Source organism: Vicugna pacos, chromosome 9, assembly GCF_048564905.1.
Source record: "Vicugna pacos chromosome 9, VicPac4, whole genome shotgun sequence".
Taxonomy (NCBI): Eukaryota; Metazoa; Chordata; class Mammalia; order Artiodactyla; family Camelidae; genus Vicugna; species Vicugna pacos.
Genome location: NC_132995.1, coordinates 54,662,616 through 54,681,564, shown reverse-complemented (window position 1 = coordinate 54,681,564; position 18,949 = coordinate 54,662,616). Strand labels below are relative to the sequence as shown.

The following is an 18,949-nucleotide window of genomic DNA, read 5'->3' as shown; positions in this document are numbered from 1 at the left end:
CACTAGTTCCGCCATCTCCCCTTCCACCTTCAGAAACTTTCAAGGTTCCGCTCACTTTTCTGGATTTCCAGCTTTGAATAAAAAAATCAAGGGGGTGTGGCACGCAAACTGAAATAGAATTTTCTAGTTTCTGATACTTAAATTTGGGTAGAGGCCTGGGAAGGAGCATAAGAGTTAATGGGTACTTAGATGAAGGGTATGTGAAAAAACTAAAGTCAGGCTATATATTTTCATATTTAATTTTATAATTATAATATATATAATTTCTAAATTATATATCCTATTCAGGATATTTTCTGGATTTGTATATTTCTAGGCAGAAATTTTTGTCTGTTTGTGTGTGGATATGTGTGTGTTGTTTTGGGGGGGGGTGCTTGTTTGTTTATGCTGTATCCGCAGCATAATAGTTGAATAGTTTCTGGTGAAAAATATTCATCGTATGTGTGAATAAATGGCCAAGTACAGGACTTCAGACACCACCTAGATCAGTTACCCTTGCAAAAGCTGGGATCTTTGCTGTATCTATCATGGGTAGTGGGACAGACTTGCAAAGCTTTCAGTTACTGTGCATTAGCCCTCTATTGGAGCAACCTCTGGACGATTCCACTTGAGGAAGCGTTACCATCTCCCTTTTCTTTGGTGTCCCTATCTCTAAACTGAAGATAATATCTGCCTCTCAGAATTTTTGTGATTATTTATCAAGAAAATGCAGGTTCTCACATTTTGTAAACTAAAAAAGAAGTTATACAAGTGTTGTATTTTATTACTTTTATTAATAATTACATCTTATTAAGCACTAATTGGTGTTTGCATTAATGGAAACACTGCTAAGTGCTTTATGGATGTTGGTTATTTAACCAAACAACTAGTAAAGTTATTTAATATTAGGTCCCTACTTTGTTGTTGGAGAAAAAGCCTCAGAGAATAATTTTTCCAAGGTGGTAATGGTAATGGGAATGGGATTTGAGCTGAGGTTGAACTCTCAAACCTATGCTCTTAATCCTGATATGACTCTGTCTTAACTAACTATAGGTTAAAAAGCTCATGCTTTTGTTACATTTTTTACAACTCCACAGCTATTAAAAGAAAATTAGTATTATTTCTTGAAAGGATTTTGGGAGGAAGACCTAAGGATTGAATCCACACAATAGATGAAGGACTAGGATATAGATAAGACAAAGAAACTGATGGTGCTATTAACAGAGACAGTGATAAAGTGAAATAAAAGGCAATCCTTGTGTATATGGGAGCCTAAGCTTGTAAAATCCTAATCTCTTACATTTAGAATAGCTTATCCATGTAACCTAATCTAATATCCCTTTCTCCCACTCAACAAGGACATGTCTTCTACCTTAGCCTCAAATGGTCATACAGCCTCTGCTGGAACAATTCCAGTAATGGGAAATTAAAAATGCAAATATTTTAACTAAGGGTACAACTATGTCGATCAGAGAAGCAGAGAGAGAAGAATGCACAGAGAAGAAAATTTTGAGCAAGAATCCCACCTTCTTTCCAATTCCTGGTTCTAGGCCCGTAAACATTCCCACCCATGGATTCTATGAGCCTCCATTGTTTGTTTATAATAACCCCCATGCCTAATTTTGCTTAGTTTCTGTTGGTTACAACCAAATAATAACAATAACAATAACAATAATAATAATAATAATAATAATAATAATAATATACAGAGTCACCCTGGAGCAAACCTTTCTTTTTTTTAATTTTATTTTATTGAGTTATAGTCAGTTTACAGTGCTGTGTCAACTTCCAGTGTAGAGCACAATTTTTCAGTTATACATGAACATACATATATTCATTGTCGCATTCCCTTTCACCGTGAGCTACCACAAGATCTTGTATATATTTCCCTTTGCTATACAGTATAATCTTGTTTATCTATTCTATATATACCTGTCAGTATCTACAAATTTCAAACTCCCAGTCTGGCCCTTCCCACCCAACTCCTCCCTGGCAACCACAAGTTTGTACTCTATGTCTGAGTCTACCTCTGTTCTGTATTTACGTTCATTTGTCTGTTTCTTGTCTTTTTTTTTTAGATCCCACAGATAAAAGATAATAATAATAAGGAAATGCAGAGTCACCCTAGAGCAACCCTTTCTTGAAACAACAACATTCATACTCACATCCCTTACTTTCTTCCTCCTAGATGTTTCTGACACCCTTTAGACACACTGAAAAGAAGACAGTGTCTTCTTAGGTCACTGAGAAGCCATCAGAAGGAGGCCAGAGTTGTCTCTGTCTGAAACTGCCCAACACTTAGACCTCTGGAACCCTAAATTCTGAGTGACTTTTGCTTCTGACTTGACCAGCATCATCTCATTCACATGAAGATGTTGCCTCTGAGCTCCTGCCCTTTGGTCCTTTGGGCAATACAGGACAAGTTAATAATTGTGAACACTGTTATCAATACACGGAAGGCTCTCAACTCTTTTACATTGAATGAAAAAGGGGTATCAACAAATATTTGTTCAGAACTTTAGAACAGATAAAGCTTATGTACATTCTTTGTCTGTCTGAAACCTAACAACACCTCTGTGAAACGGGTCAAATTCAAGAATTTTGGAGCTTGTAGGCATTGTACTGGGGGGGGTAAACAGAAATTTTAATATCAAAACTAACAGCAATTTTTCAAAACTTAAAGAAACCGAGTAAAGCACATATCTAAATCAACTTAAATTAAGCTACTAAAATAGAATGAGACTTTCCATTAAAGCAGAGTTAGAGGGGGTTGCAGAGATTTTACAAGTGAGATCAAAGGAAGCAATAGTTAGGCTTGTGTCCATTTATTTTTTAAACAATTCCTGAGTGCTAATTATATGCCAGACACTAAACTAGGTAATGAAGATGAATAAAAAGCAGTCCTAGTAACCCCTGGCCTATATCAACCCCCAGACCAAACACAATCGCTTACGAGAAGAGGTCTGCAAGTAAATAGCAGTTCCTGTTTGAATTACATCATTGCAAAAACGGAAAACGCATTTCTCAGGAGGTGATGCTCTTGGCAGACAAAAAAAAAAAATAGCCACTATATCTGGGCTGATATCCATCCATATGCACTAGTATGGCTGAAACGGTTATTTAAAAACTGAGACTTTTTCTTACAGAGTAGTAAAGAGAAGCTTCCCTGAGTAACCTCTCTTCAGCCTGCACCTCTACCTAACAGCGTCCAAGCTCTCCGGGCTCTGCCGCAGCAGTTCCCTCAGATTAGGTTCTGATTGGTCAGTTTTCATGACAGTCAGTCTCCAAAGCTCTGATTTCCAGGTGGCCATTGGCTTTCTGCAGGGAATCCCCGCCTCCCGCCCTGGAGCCCGTCCTGCGGCCGCGCCTCCAGTTAGCTGCTCCACGCAGGCCCTGACGTGGTTGGACCTCAGCAGGACGTACAGACGCCGTCTGTACTGGTGATTATTTTAAATTATCTTCCCTGACTGAAACTTCTCACTGTGCGAACTCTAAGAAGGCAGTAATTTGTCTTGTTCATTCTTCAGTGACAGACTACCTGTGTCTTCCACACAGGCGGTCCAGACGTTAAAGTGAAAGTAAAGATTTGGGGGAGGAAGGAGGAAAAACGAACAAGGTGCGCATTGTAAGTAATGTCAAAGCCCCTGTTTAAAATAATGACAACTTTAGATACCCTGCTTCAGATATCGAGTCTCAGCAAAACTACTCGCTGCCTTCTGCAAGCTATCTCATGAAACTGCCTTTCATCCTGTGTGTCCAGTTTCCCTACTTAGTCAGGAAAGCCAGGCAGAGACCAGTCCCAGCTGGTCCATCCCTTGGAGTTTGGGATGGTGGGGATGTGAGGATAGTTGCAGTAGTTTTGATAGCATCTAAAATATTTTATTGAACTTAAAACAAAATTTTAACAGATTTCTTTCTTCCCCTATTAGCCTCCAAATCCTTTTAGAGAAGAAACGGTAGTGATTTTTTATTCTCCAGAGCCTAGTATCCTGTACCTGGAACCTAGCAAATGCTCAGTTAATGTTTATTGAATAAATCATTGAATTAATGGCATGCTTTTGGATTGAGACAATATTTTGTTGACTGTATACAGCACAATTCACAGTTGGTTCTGTGCTAAGTGAAGACATATCCATCCTCATTCTCTTCATTCATCCAATTAGTCAACAAATATTTATTGTTCAGTTGCCCAGGAGTAGCTGGATTATACAAAGGTGAACAAAAGGAGCATGATGTTTGCTGGTAGAGGTTATGTTCTACCTGGTTCTGTCTCTCTCCCATTATCACCCAGTCCACCACCCCCATTGCTTTCCCTCAGTCTGGAATAATAACAGCCTTGGGTGTTTGTTTTCTCCTGAGTGTCTACCCAAATCTTTCCTCAGACCTGCAGCCCCACTCCCTTTCTGTGGAGTCCAAGCTCACTGAGTTGTTCCTAGCAGCCATGACAATTTCCTGTCTTAGCTGCCACTGTGTCAGCAACTTCCACTGTTGTTTGGATTCCTCCTCTTACAGCCCTTCAGCTCCTACTTCTTTATTCTCTTCTGCCCAAACCACTGTTTCAGAAATTAGTGAACAACTTTCTTTATAATCTTAAGAGTCGGATCTTTGTTATTACTAATCTTTGTTATCCTTCCTTGTTAAAAGAAAAATATATATATTGGCCTGATTTATTCAGCTCTACCTGCCAAAAAACCGAATCCAGTGTGATATTAAATGTGACAAAATGGGGCACAGCCTAACTTATTGCTCGTTCTTTCTTGTGAATTTTCTACTTTCCAAAGACACAATTTTTGTTGATCAGTCTCTTGCAGTCATCTTCCCAGCGTCTTAGCCCATCCTCTCACTCCATCACCGTCTGATATGGGACCTTTTTCTTCCTACTTTGTTAGGGAGTATGATCCTCTTGTTCTGGAAATCTGAATCAGACCCAGAGTTCTATGTGCCATTTCTTTAAGGAGGCTTACCTCAGAGACTTTAGGTAGATGATATTTATGTAACCCGTTGCTTCTTGAGACTATTAAAACAGCAGCTTTGAGTTGGAGCTTTAGAGGATCAAGACAACAATCCTTTCTTCCTCTTATAACTTGATAACAAATTGGAAAATAGACATAGAAGCCAAACAGAGAAATAACAGTAATACTTTTACTACTGATCAAACTAAGTGGGGCACATGGATTTAGATCCATGATGATCCAAAAGTCTTACGAACATTTTACCCCAAAATTAGGCAGAATTATCCATCAAGCTGGGAAACGGCAGGCCTTCCCCCAAGAGGCAGGTAGGCAGGCTCCTCACCACCTTGCAGAGACAAACTGAAATGTAACTGTACTGAGGCCAGCATCTTCTCAAAAATACTCACCTATTACTGGATACAGCCCTACACAAAGGAGGACCTAGGCCCTAAGGGGTGGGGAGATGGAACAGAAGGGATCTTAGCACCTTTGTTTCCTCCAGTTTGCTGGCTGGAGATCACAGACTTCCATCTGTTCTCTTTCTGCCAGCTTTTAGCTGGGAAGAAGTTGTATCACAATATACTAGTTTGTGGAGGATTTGACTTTTTAAAATTTTGTCTGATACAATGCCTTTCTTACTAGTCTCCTCATTCTGACTGTGTGTTGTATATACCCCAGTTTATGAGAAGGTTTTTGCTCCAAAAGTAAAATTATTAGATTTTTATATTACTTCAGGGATAGAATGTATATTTTTGTTGATATCCATCATTTTTGTTGCCACAAATGGCAAAATTGCAGCTGAAATTACTACAACTGAGTTTGGGTTTTTAGCAAGTTGTATGTTGCTACTTGATTTTTTTCAATACGCCATATGAAAACAGATGGGAAATGCTGCTGAGAAAACCTGAAAATACCAATAGCACAGAAGCCTCAGTTGAATCTCTAAAGTGGTTCAACACTCTGGGAAGCAGATGTGTATGATGGATGATATTTAAGTGCTGTCAGAACTTTTATAAAATTTGTATAATTTCTAAACCACTTTTTTTGAAGAATGAACTAAAAAAGTCAAGAAGGTAGTTTGTATTTATCCAGATTAAACGGGATACAGTTTCCATTTACCACAAATTGCACCACAGGCATTTTGTGTGTGTGTGTGTTTGTGTCTGTGTCTGTGTGTATAATGTAAAATCATGTAGCTCACTTTTTAAAACAGTTTGGCAGTTTCTCAAAAAGTTAAACGTAGAGTTACCATGTGGCCAGAAATTCCACTCCTAGGTATCCACCAAAAAGAGTTAAAAACATATGTCTACTCAAAAGTGTGTACATGAATCTTCATGGCAGCATTGTTCATAATGGCCAAAAATGCAGAAATTCCAAATGTTTATCAACTGATTAAACAGAATGTGATATTTCCCTACAGTGTATTTTCATCAATGAAAGTGAATGGATTACTGTGACATGGCTCAAAGTAAAGGAACCTCAAAAATGTCTGCTAAGTAAAAAAAATAAACACAAAAGACTATGTATTGTATGATTCCATGTATATGAAATGTCCAGGATAAGCAAATCTATAAAGACAGAAAGTAGATCAATGGTTGCCAGGGGCTGAGAGGAGGGAGAGCAGATGATGGGGATGGAAATGATGAGTGATAATGGCTAAGGGGTTTTTTGTGGGAGTGATAAAAAGGTTCTGAAATTAGATAGCAGTGATGGTTGCACAATTCTGGGAATATACTGAAAAAAAACTGTGAAATCAAAGAAGAACTAAGTAAATGGAGAGATATTTCATGTTCATGGATAGGAAGAGTCAATTGTCAAGTTGCCATTTCTTCCCAACTTGGTCTACAAATTCAATACAATCTCAATCAACATATCAGCAAATTATTTTGTGGATATTGACAAATTGATTCTAAAGTGTATATGCAGAGGCAAAAGACCCAGAATACCCAACTGGAAGAACAAAGTCAGAGAACTGACGTTACCTGAGTCATCAAGACAGTGTGACATTGGTAGATGAACAGATCAATGGAACAGGATAGCCTAAAAATAGGCCTACAAAATATAGTCAGCTGAATTTTTGCAAAGGAGCAAAAACAAATCAATGGAGAAAGGATAGTCTTTCCAACAAAAGGTGCTGAAACAACTGGACACCCACATGCAAAATAATCTAGATATAGAATTTTCAGAAAAATTAACTCAAAATGGATCATAAACATAAATGTAAATGCAAAATTGTGAAACTCCTAGAAGATAAGAGAATATAAGAGAAAATCTAGATTACCTTGACTTTGGTGATGATTTTTTACATACACATAGATATGAGCCATGAAAGAAAGAATTGATAGATTGAAATGCATTTTATTAAAAACTTCTGCTCTGTGAAAGGCACTATCAAGAGAATGAGAAGACAAACTACAAACTGAGAGAAAGTATTTGCAAAGTACGTATCTGATAAAGAACTGCTATCCAAAATACACAAAGAACACTTAGAACTCAATGATTTTTTTTAAAAGATTAAAAATAGGCAAAAGATCTGGACAGACACCACACCAAGGAAGATACACAGACGGCAGATATGCATAGGAAAAGATGCTCAACATCATGTCATTAGTAACTGCAAAATATAACAAAGATGAGATACTACAACATCCCTATTAGAATGTCCATCTGCAAGCTGGAGATACAGGGAAGCCAGTGGTTTATTCCAGTCAGGGTCTGAAGGCCTGAGAACCAGAGCACTGATTGTGTAAGGTTCAGCTCAAGCAGTTAGGCAGAGAGAGAGGATTCAACCTTCCTCTGTCTTTTTCTTCTAGTCAAGCTTTCTATTCAGGCCACAGGATGCCCAGAGATCTGTTTAAACATTATTTCTGGGTGTGTCTGTGAGGGTGTTTCTGAAAGAGATTAGCATTTGAATTGGTGAACTGAGTAAAGGTGATTGTTCTCCTCAGTGTGGGTGGGCGTAATATTGATTTATTACATTTTGTTTCTCCATTTACCTATGGATGGACACTTGGGTTGCTTCCACTTTTTGGCTACTGTGGATAATACTGCTATGAACATGGGTGCAAAATATTTCCTTGAGACCCTGCTTTCAGTTCTTTTGGGTATTGTATACCTAGAAGTGGGATTGCTGGATATACTCATTTTATTTTGAACTTTTTGAGGAGCCACCATATAGTTTTCCTTTGTGGCTGCACCATTTTGCATTCCCACTAGCAGTACACAAGTGTTCCAATTTCACCACATCTTTGCCAACACTTGTTATTTTCTGGGTTGTTTGTTTTGGATAGTAGCCATCCCAATGGGTGTAATCATATAGGCTTTTAAAATAACAATCTTTCTTGTTTTGGGTTTTTTTAAAATGTACTTGATATCAAATATTGTAGTCTTGTTTTAAAATAAATTTATTGTTACTAAAGCAAGCAAAAAACTACAATGAATTCATTGTTATTAAAACTTTAAAAAAACCCAAATTAAAAAAAATTATAATTCAGATAAATCATTCCTTCCTGGAGGAATGATGAGTGAAAGGGATGAGAAAGAACAAGGAGTATTACTGTTAAGTGAGCCTGAATGGAAGTTTCTCCATCATGGAAAGATGAGCAGTGGCAAAAGAACTTCTTCCTAGCATTATCTAGGTTTTTGCTCTCTTAGCCCTTTGGGCTTTGCCATTAAGTCAAACCAGAGATTTGCTTTATTCCTTGGGGAGGAGATAGCAGTCTCAGGATAAGTTCTCCTGCACCTTCATGTGGCCCCACTCCAAAACCCACAGGAGGATAGCTAACTTTTTTAATGCTAAGGAAGCTCTGAAATAGGTCAAGCTAGTACATTCATTAATTCCATAGCCCTACTGTAACACCAAAAAATATAGTCCCTACTATTTCCTGTTCCATTTCCTAGGTTAAACTATTAACCTGTTATGTTGTCTAATCTAATACACTAAAAATTATGTAATGAAATAAAATGTCAGGAGAAAGACACAAATTATATCAGAAGATATTTCAAATTTGTATATTAACCTTTTTCATTATCAAATTTCCAGGATAGAAATAAAGTTGGGAGATTAGCTCTCCTCTTCCTTGTAAATTAAACCCCATAGAAAATCCAGAATCCTTAAAATTTACAAAAATTGAAATGCAAAAATGATTATTCCTCTATTATCTATCCTACTCAGTCTCAGCCAGCAGTGTTTTTAAACAGGTGCCTGGGTGGAATCAGGATTCCTTCATCAGCTATAGCCTGAGCTGTTTTCATTGGAAAATTTCTTTAGTAGCTTAAATTTGGATTGATTCAGTCAAAATTTCTCATGTCTCTTATTTTTAAGCAATCCAAAATGTAATAAGACACTTAATACTAAATTATTAAAATGTTTAAAATATTAAATTAGTATTAATTTAATTAAGCTAAAACATTAAAATAAAAACATCAACCCCAAGACCATAAAGCTACTTAAGCAAGTGGTGTTATCAGAACACAGTGTAGTATTTGGTTAGGACATTTCAGAACCACATAGCTGTTTCCAAACATCGTAGCAGAAACTCAGTGTCAAGAGTAGAGAAAGAAGAGAAAACCTTTTCAGTTTTAGTTTTTCTGGCTTACTAATCATTTTATGCCTGTTATCTGAAACTATGACTTGTAAACATAGTCTCACTGAGAGAAATGTTTCCCATGAAGAAGTTAATTATGATACTGTGTTTAATGTGTGGCAGGTAGAGGTGGAACTCACCTATGTAAATTATGTCCTCTTTCAGAGAAGGACACTTGTGATCTTCTTGCATTGTCACAAAATTTAGAAATTTACAGGTTGACAGTCTCAGTTTCAGATTTTATAGATGAAAAAAATTAATCAAGAGTCTATCTAAGAAAGAAATGGAAAATTTTAACCCAAGCCAGCCTGAGGATTGTAACTCGAGAGATAGTCTTTCAGAAAGCTCTGAGGACTGTTCCACCCACTAGAGGTCAAAGCACAGTTAAATAAGTTTTTGAGACAAATGGTTATACATCATGTGACATATTATTGACAGTTTACACAATCAGATCTACACACCCACAGAGAGGAGTGGGTCAGGGTCATCCCGGCCCCTTACAAGATTAAGAGGGAAGGTTATCTCCTAAGGAGGTCTGGTTAAAGCAAATGCACAGCACACATTAATGGGGAGGGTTGAGGCCCAAATGGGCAAAGAAAATTTTTATGTTTAAATTTTTCTTGTTGTGCCATAAAATATGAATTTTATTTCATCAGTTTAATGAGCTATTGGCTTTGATTCTACACCAGCATAATCAAAGCTTATTAACTTCCGTTTCCCCTTTGACCCCCTTTTCTGTGGCACTCAAGGGCTAATTTGAAGATAGGTTCTGTTTAGTGACATAATTTTTGTAGTCTCTTGTGTGTGTTCACTTTCAGCCCTTGCACAGTGACTCCTGCCACTGCATAAATGCTACAGAATTTATTAGGTCTATGAAAACTACTTCCTGGTCAAGATTTGCCCCTGTGTTTTTACTGGAGAATTTAGTAAATTTCTGAATTTTAGAAACTGCTTCTAATATTTCTGAGGAATATTGGTCTTTTATTCCACATGGCGTTTGCTGAATTTCTGGGATCAGAGAAGTAAATGTCATCTATCAGTTTTAGAAAATTATTGGTCTTTATCTCCTTAAACATTGCTTCTAGCCCTTTCTCTCTCTCCTCTTTTTCAGGGAACTGCAATTACACATATATTATACTTTTTGACTGTATTCCATGTGTCTTTTATGCGCTGCTCTTGTTTTTTCTTTTTTTCCTGCCTTTCATTTTGAAATCTTCTATTGACCTATTTTCCACTTCACTAATAATCCTGACCTCTGCTGCACGCAGACTGCTGTTAAACACACCCTGTGGGTTCTTATTTCCAAATGATGCAGAAAAAATGAATGTGGGGTGAGAGGAGAGCCAGGTCCAGGTCTTGGTTGAATCCCTGGGACATGCCCCGCCAAGTGTGGGTCCTTGGCTTTGCCCAGGAAAGAATTCAAGAGGGAGCCACAGATGAGTAAAGGTACATTTATTTAGAGAGATACATACTACATAGAGTGCAGGCTGTTATAGAAGGCGAGAGACAATCCATGAGGTGGGGAGTTGGGTAGTCAGGTTAAAGTGAAAGTAGATACACACTCCATAGACAAAGTGTGGGCCATCTCAGAAGACGTCTCAGAAGAGAGCGAGAGAGACCATCAGGCATGGTGTTGCCAGTTTTTATGGACTTGGTAACTTCACATGCCAACAAGTGGGAGAACTATTCTAACTACCCTGGGGAAGGGGCTGGGATTCCCAGGAAAAGGGACACCACCCACTCTTTAACCTTTCATGGTTAGCCTTGGAACTGTCATGGTGCCTGTGGGCATGTTATTTATTATGCTAATACATTACAATGAGCATAAATGAAGCTCAAGTTCTACTGGAAGTCAAATCTCCTGCCATCTTAAGCCTCAAGGCCTGCTGGGAGTTGAGTCTTCCACCATTTGGTGTTAATTGCTGTGTCATTTCTTGAATGGTTGTGCCCTGCCCCCTTCCCTCCTGTCTCACAGTTACTGTAACTTTTATATTTAGAATGTCCATCTGATTTTTTTTATAAATTCCAATTCTATATTGAAGTAAATTATCCATCTTTTTATTGTTACCCATCTTTTTCTGTATTTTCTAAAACCTATTAGTGATGGTTAAGTCCTGTCAACTCTAATATCTAGATCTGTTTCTATTAACATTTCTCTTAGTGTTTGTTTAGTCATTTGGATTTCATTTTTAGCATGCCTCATAATTTTATATTGGATACTAGATATTATAGATGAAAAAATTGTGGAGGCTCTGAATAATGTCATCTAGCCTCCAGAGAGTTAAGTTTTGTTCTGATAGGCAGAAAGAACACCGGAGGGTCACTTTGATCCTGTAAAGACTGGGTTTTAAGCCTTGTTGGATCTATTCTGTTTCATTACTGTACTGCCCTTACGCTAAGGGTATGGCCTTTTGGGCGTCTCAGCTGAAAGCTCTGGGTATCTTTCTGCCTTGAAGAGGCTTGAAGTCCAGCTTATGTTGGATTCTGAAATCTCTACTTAGCTTGTCAGTCTCCAAACTGTTCTCTGGTATGTGTTTTGGCATCTTGCTTTGTGTATCCTGGGTGTAGGAGCTGACCACTATCTTGAGGGGAATTTGTACCTAGATTATTGAGCTACTTCTCTGCCATGCTCCCATTCTGGGAGTTCTCCTTCAAGTCTTGGCCACTTTGGCAGCTCTGAACTTTGACATTTAATCCTTCAGCTCAGTAATACTGCATCTTTTACTCAGCCTTTATTCTCTAGCACCTAACATGGAAAATTCCCTCAGGAGAAAAATCCCAGGGTGAATATGGAGCTCACTTCGTGTGCTTCTCTCCTTTGAAGAATCATAGATTCAAGTCCTGTCTTCTGTGGTTACTCATCAGGACTGTCAAAGGGTTGTTTTTATATTTTTCTATATTTATATATAATACTTATATATTTATAAATATTTACATATACTATTCTATGCTAGCCCCCAACACCCTCCCCCCAAGGAGGAAGAGTCAGTCTGATATGTGCTCCTCCATCTTGACTGGAACTGAAAGTTTCAGTGCTTCTTAGCTTTTTTTGCTACTTGGTTGGTTGGTTGATTTTTTTTCTTATTTTTTGTTTGTTTTTCATGTTTTTTTTTTCTGAGAGGGGTGGAGAATGAAGCGTATTTATTTTCTTTTTAATGGAGGTATTGGGGATTGAACCCAAGATCTTGTGCATACTAAGCATGAACCCTACCACTGAGGTATGCCCTCCCCTCCTTAGCTTTTGAGTTTGCGATAATTTCACTGAACTGTTTACCTGCCTCAACTAATGAAGATAGCATATTCATTTAAAATGTAGGAACCCCATTCCTTTTAATTTGTGTATTGGATAAAATCTACCATGTGTCCAAGGGCAAAGCCAAAGTCTTGAGTCTCCTAGAAGAGCAGCTTCAGCTAAGTAATAGGATTAGAAGCCTGATTGCAGATAATTAGGTGGTAAAGAATGTATGTAAATCAGAAAGTACAGACATCAAATGAATACAATGTATTTAAACATATTGGTTATGACGGGAAGTAAGAGATGTGTGGTGGTTAGAGGGGGAAGGCTTTGTTTTAAGAATGAGGAGACCTGAGGGTGTTTATAGGCTGGGCATGGAGCTAATGGAGAAAGGGAGGCCAAAGACAACAAAATATTAAGATAACAAAAGATAATTAAAAATTTATTAGTAGAGATGAGAGTGGTAGAGTAAATTGCTTAGGTAAGATAGATTGGGGGGAAAAATAGAGAGGGAAAGATATAGACTAACTTTGGAGGTTTGAAAGAAGGAATGATGAGATACCTGATAGTGTCATTTTCTGGAGGCAGTTGGAATCGTGGGAGAGACCACTTGAAGATAAAGAGACAGTAAAGAAGTAGAATTAAAGGCTCGATGAGTTGCATGAGTGAGAGAGATAAGTCTCTGATGACTCCTGGTTTGGGGGCGTAGGCAGTTTAGTGGATGGTAGTGTTGAGGTTAATAAAACAGCATCAGCAGATTTGGGAGGAAAAATGAGTTAAAAAGAGTTCAGCTTTATTCACATTGAGTCAATCAATAACAGTGACTATTGTCTATGAACCTTGGGATCCGTAGCGCCCACGGTAAAGATAAACCTTCTCCCTTGCAGGCCTTGCAGATTACAATGTGGTTACCTCTCCATAAACCCATTGTAAGTTGAAAGTATCGTAAGTCAAAATGCATTTTCTATACCTAACCCACCAGCTTAGTTTACCTACCGAACATCACAGCTTAGCCTAGCCTACCTTAAACGTGCTCAGAACAGTTACGTTAGCCTACAGTTGGGCAAAATCACATTACACAAAGTCTAATTTATAATAAAGTCTTGAATATCTCATGTAATTTATTGAATACCATAGTGGAAGTGAAAACCAGAATGGTTGTATGGGTAGAATGGTTATGAGTGTCCCTGACTGGCAGCTGAGGCTCATTGCCCCTGCCCGCAGTACCAGAGAGTATTACCCCATATCGTTAGCCCAAGAAAAGATCAAGATTCAAAATCTGATTTCTACTGAATGTGTACTGCTTTCAAACTGTGGTGAAGTCGAAAAATCTTTAGTGGAACCAGTTAGCTGGGGACCTTCTGTATGAACAGTGCTGCAGCAGCATTCTCCTTTGCTAGAGACACTAGCTTCCACTCTTAGAGGACAGTGTGGAATATAAGAAAAGGGTTTTCAGAACAAACATTTAGTGGAGGATTTATTTGACCTATGAACTTTTCTTTTTTAAACCATGAAAACATCCCTTTGACTCCATGGTGGATACCAAGCTATATATATACTTTACTATGAGTTCTTCATGAAAAATGGTGATCAGAAATTCTCATCTGAAAGGAACACTGAGGTTGTTTGGGAGAAAGGTTTTTACAATAACTAAAGAGAAAATTGAAAGGAAAAGATTTTAAAAGAGGGGAAAAGAGGGAAAGAGGGGAAAGGGAGGCTAAACAACAACTCGGAGAAGTAATGATTCTGAGGAGGGACTAATATAAGATATAACAGGATGGGTGATTTGGAGGGTGGAGGACAAAAACTGGGAAAATATGGAGAGAGGGATTGAGAAGTGGAGAAACTTTTGAGATTGGAAATTGAGAACGGTAACAACGGAGCAAATAGGAAGAAGCAAGAATGAGGTCTGGGGATGAAAAGATCTTCGGGTTGAGGTAGTGGGTGGAGAGAGAATGGGGAGATGGCACAGGGTGGAGAGGCAGCGGCGGGTGTTTGTGGGAGAGGGACAGAAGCAATCTGGGCGGAGCAGGTGGCAGAGGCAGCCGCGGAGGAGGCCTGGTCCTTCCAGGTCTCCGCCACAATAGTGGCAACTGGAGTGGATGGACATCCACGCCCAGAGGATGCGCCCTGGCAGTGCGGGAAGACCTTAGGAAAACCAAGTAGTGACGGTGACCGGGACTGGGCTGGCCAGGCCCGGGAAATCCATGAAGAGGACTGACAGCGGGTCCTGTTGCCGTCGCCGCTGCGACTGCGGCTGCTGCCACCGCGCGTCCCGCCGGGCGCACCGCGCGCCTTACTGGTCCAGGGACGCGGCGCGGACCCCGCAGTCCTCGCGGCCGTCTCCCGGCCGGGGACGACGGCACCCCGAGCCGGCCGGGAGCTGGGCAGCAGCCGCCGAGGAGGAAGAGGCAGCCGCGGCAGCCGCACCCTGCATGAGGTGAGAGCATCGCGGGAGCCGGGGAAGGATGCAGGCTGCGCCGGGAGTGGCGGCGCCCAGTGCGCTGGGTAGAAGAACCGCTTTGGCGGCTGAGACTCAGGGGCTGGAGACCTGGGCGCCTGGGAGGGAGCGGCGCAGGGTGACATCAGCTAGGGGAAGGTTGCAGGGCAAGGCTGGGGGCACGGGGGCAAGGGGGCTGGTGTGGCGGGGGCGGGAGAGGGAGAGACGGTGGGGAGTTGCCTAGAAATACAGGTGTGGCGTTGGAATGTACCGGACTAAAGCTTAGGAAGCCCGTCTCTATCCCAAGGTTTTTGCTTAACGTGTAGTCAACCAGTTTGGTGGTGGAGATAAGATTGAAGGCCATGCCGGCTGGGTCGAGTCAAAGGAGAGGTGAACACATGATTCAGAAGGCCATGCCAAGCGATGAAGCTCTAGGGATGATTAAAAGATAAAGGACCAGGAAATGTGCGTGGCTACACAGTTGAGAGAGTACCCACTGCCTTATCTTATCCACCCCCCACCCCAATCTTAGATACTGACAGCAGGGTGGGGGTTGGTGATGGTTCTTCCTACCATCTCGTCCCCTGCAGAGCTGGATCCCAGCCTGCTGGCTGGATGATGCCGCGCAGGACGAGCTCCACTTAAACCCAGTCTCTAACGTTGCTCTGGTTGAGAAGACCGTATAAATTAGGCCCAGATTTTCTTCGTGTAGCAGCAGCAGGATGCAAATCTGCAATACACACGATTTTTTTTTTAAGAAGAGACATTGTGCTGCTGACGTTTTTTGAAATAAACATTTCCTTGTCACAGCGTCTTTAGATTATTGTTTTCTGGGAAGCTGGAACTCATAAATCAAACTATAAGGCAATAGTGGTTTCAGTATCTAAGCTGCCATTAACTAACTGGGATCTGAAAAAAGTTCTTTATTTTTCTAGGCCTGTTTCCTATGCCTAAAATCAGAGTTTGGCTCTTTCGAGTGTTAATTACAGAACTAAATATTAATGGAATCTGTATTTTGTGTTCAGGACTATGTTTTATTTGTGAACTAGGAAACAGTTTATTCGCAGACACTTAATTGTGTTTATTCATCACACTGCCCACTGTTTGAGAAAACTGAGTCAGACTATCAGTTAACAGTGCTTAAAGGAATCACATTTCTATTAAGAAAGCCATGATAAAGTACTGCTTTTAAGAAGGAATGAAGCAAGCAGTATTCATTCTCTGATTTTTTTATACAGTGGAATTTTAGCCCAAACATTATTACTTTTTTAAATCATGTGTATCTATGGTGTGTTGAATATTTTTCACATTACTTAGGAAATTTTTTAAAGCCTGAAACAAAAAAAAATTAATCTGAATATACATTTATAATTTAAGGTCTTCTTAGCTACTTTATATACACTAGGGTGAACCCTTTTCATCAAAAGAAGCATTACCATTGCAAAATTTTAAATGAACCACAACTCATCCTAGAGATGTGATTTCTCTGTTTTCAGTAACAAAAAATTTGTAGGTTTAGAATTAGGTTCTCTATAAACTGTGGCTTTGTTGTTAAAATAGATGGCATGCTTTCATTATTTCCTTAATAGTCATTCATCTAACAAATCTCTGCATTCATCTTAGTTGATGTGATAACGAGCCTTGAAATGTTTTTAAACATTTCAGGAAAACCCAAATGAAGAGTGTCACAAACTTCACTGAGGTTGGTGCTACTCTGACCCTCATTTAAAAATCAGTTCTCCAGGAATGTGCAACATATTTTTTCAAACATACCTGTCTTAGCTATAGTATTAAAGGTTTATGAATATTAGAGGCTTGTGCTTGGGAAGAAGTGTCTGTGGTATCCAATTTTCAGCTCCCAATCAACTAAAAAAATGGAAGAAGACAGTTCTGCACATTATCCAGATTCATTTTAATTCAGTGTTTTTTATTGAGCAGTGATGGTGGAAGCCAGTACAAAACTGGATGCAAAACTACCCTCAAGTAGTTGAGAATCTATAGTTCTAACCTACACTCACCTAACTATAGTATGGAGTAAGTGCTATAACAGAAATGTGAACTGTGGAAATGAAATATAAATAAACACAAGCTGACTCACTGTGTTCCAAGAGGTCATACAAGGTGGTATTGTCCTGGAAGAATATGCTTTAACTTGTTGAGTCTGTTTCTCAGCCTGATTATTAAACAAATCCACAAGACTACTATATAAATGCAGAATGGCCAATTATTAATTCACAATGAGGATTCTAACATCTTAGGGAACTAGACTCTCTTTTTTTATTTCAGTGAGTTCTCTTGGCACACTTGCCACATTTGGAAGCCAAGCTATGACCAAAAGGTTGTTAATGAAATTTGAACTTAGAACAAGGAGAATTAATCAGTGAATTCTAAATTTTTTTTAAATGATAATGGCTTCAAACACAGTATCAAACGATACAAAAGGTTCTTTCTTCCCTGGATGATGAGTATCATCAATGATCAAGGTCTCTTCTTCTGTACACCTTTTTCTCTCTGACATGCTGATATTTTCAAGTAATAGTCTATTTGGCTTGAGAATCTTTATGTCTGTTTCAAATGTCTGCATATCTCTTCTCTGAACCAGTTTGTCTTCATTGTGAAGTTTAAATTCCAAGTGGCAGGCTTACTTTCCTTAGGTAAAATTCATGATGGGGGTGGGGAAGTGAGGTTGGGGGACCTTGTTATATAGCGCCTGCATGTTGGTAATATGAACCACATGGTTAATGGCCACTGGATATAGTGCTAAGAGGCAGAGGATCAGAGAGGGCTTCACACACACAGAAGATGAACTTTTTCTGGCCTAACAAGATAACAAAGCCAGAGTTGGGTGGGAAGTAAATTTTAGCAGAGATACATAAGCAAATGTACGGCCCTGGGAAAATGCTGTACTGAAGTGAGACCCATGCTGTGATGGAACTTTTCTACGAGGACTTAATTCAAAGATGATCCTCTTTCAAGTATTCAACTATTTAAAAAGAGGAGTTAAGTGAATTGCCATCTGATGGCAATGTGCCTCAGTGTGTACTTTTGAAGCCTAGCAGACTGTACATTCTAGGTGGATAGCTTGGCAGGCAACTGTTGGGAGTGGAGTGGAGTGGGGGATGATTTCAGAGAAGGATCAGTAAATTTCTGTGGGATGAGGGTGTAGCTCAGAGGTAGAGCACATGTTTAGCATGCAAGAAATCCTGGATCCAATCCCCAGTACCTCCATTTAAAAACAAGAACGATCAATGAATTTCTAATATCAAACTCAACCATTATGTCTCCTTGGCCATCTCTCTTTGTGTTATTTTATTTTTACTGCTACATTGAGATATAATTAACATACAGTAAATTGGGCAAATTTGAAATACACTATTTGAAAGTTTCACTATATGTATGTATCTTTGAAATCATCACATGTCCGTCATCCTAAAAAGTTTCCTTCTGGTCTTTTATAATCCCTCCCTTCTGTCTCTTCCTGCCCCACTAACACACAAGCAACCACTGATCTTTTTGGCATTATATGATAGTTTGCATTTTCTAGAATTTTATATGAATGGGATGATACAGCATGTACTCTTTGTTTTTGCCTGGCTCCTTTCAGCCAACGTGGTTATTTTAAGCTTTATCCGTGCTGTTGTAGGTATCCATAGTACATTTTGTTTCACTGATGAGTAGTATTCCACTGTATGGTTATGCCACAGTTTGTTTATTGATTCACCAACTGTTGAGTCATTTCTAGAGTTACGGCTTCTAC

General features: G+C 39.2%; 1 protein-coding gene across 4 annotated transcripts in view; it reads left to right on the top strand.

Moving 5' to 3' along the window:
* Positions 1 to 14,959: 14,959 nt before the first annotated feature.
* Positions 14,960 to 18,949, top strand: part of PDE4DIP (phosphodiesterase 4D interacting protein) — a 194,668-nt gene continuing 190,678 nt past the window's right edge. For all 4 annotated transcript variants that reach the window (XM_072967889.1, XM_072967890.1, XM_072967888.1 and 1 more), the window contains exon 1: positions 14,960 to 15,192. In XM_072967889.1, the coding sequence (XP_072823990.1) occupies positions 14,960 to 15,192 (233 nt within the window). The remainder of the gene's footprint in view (positions 15,193 to 18,949) is intronic.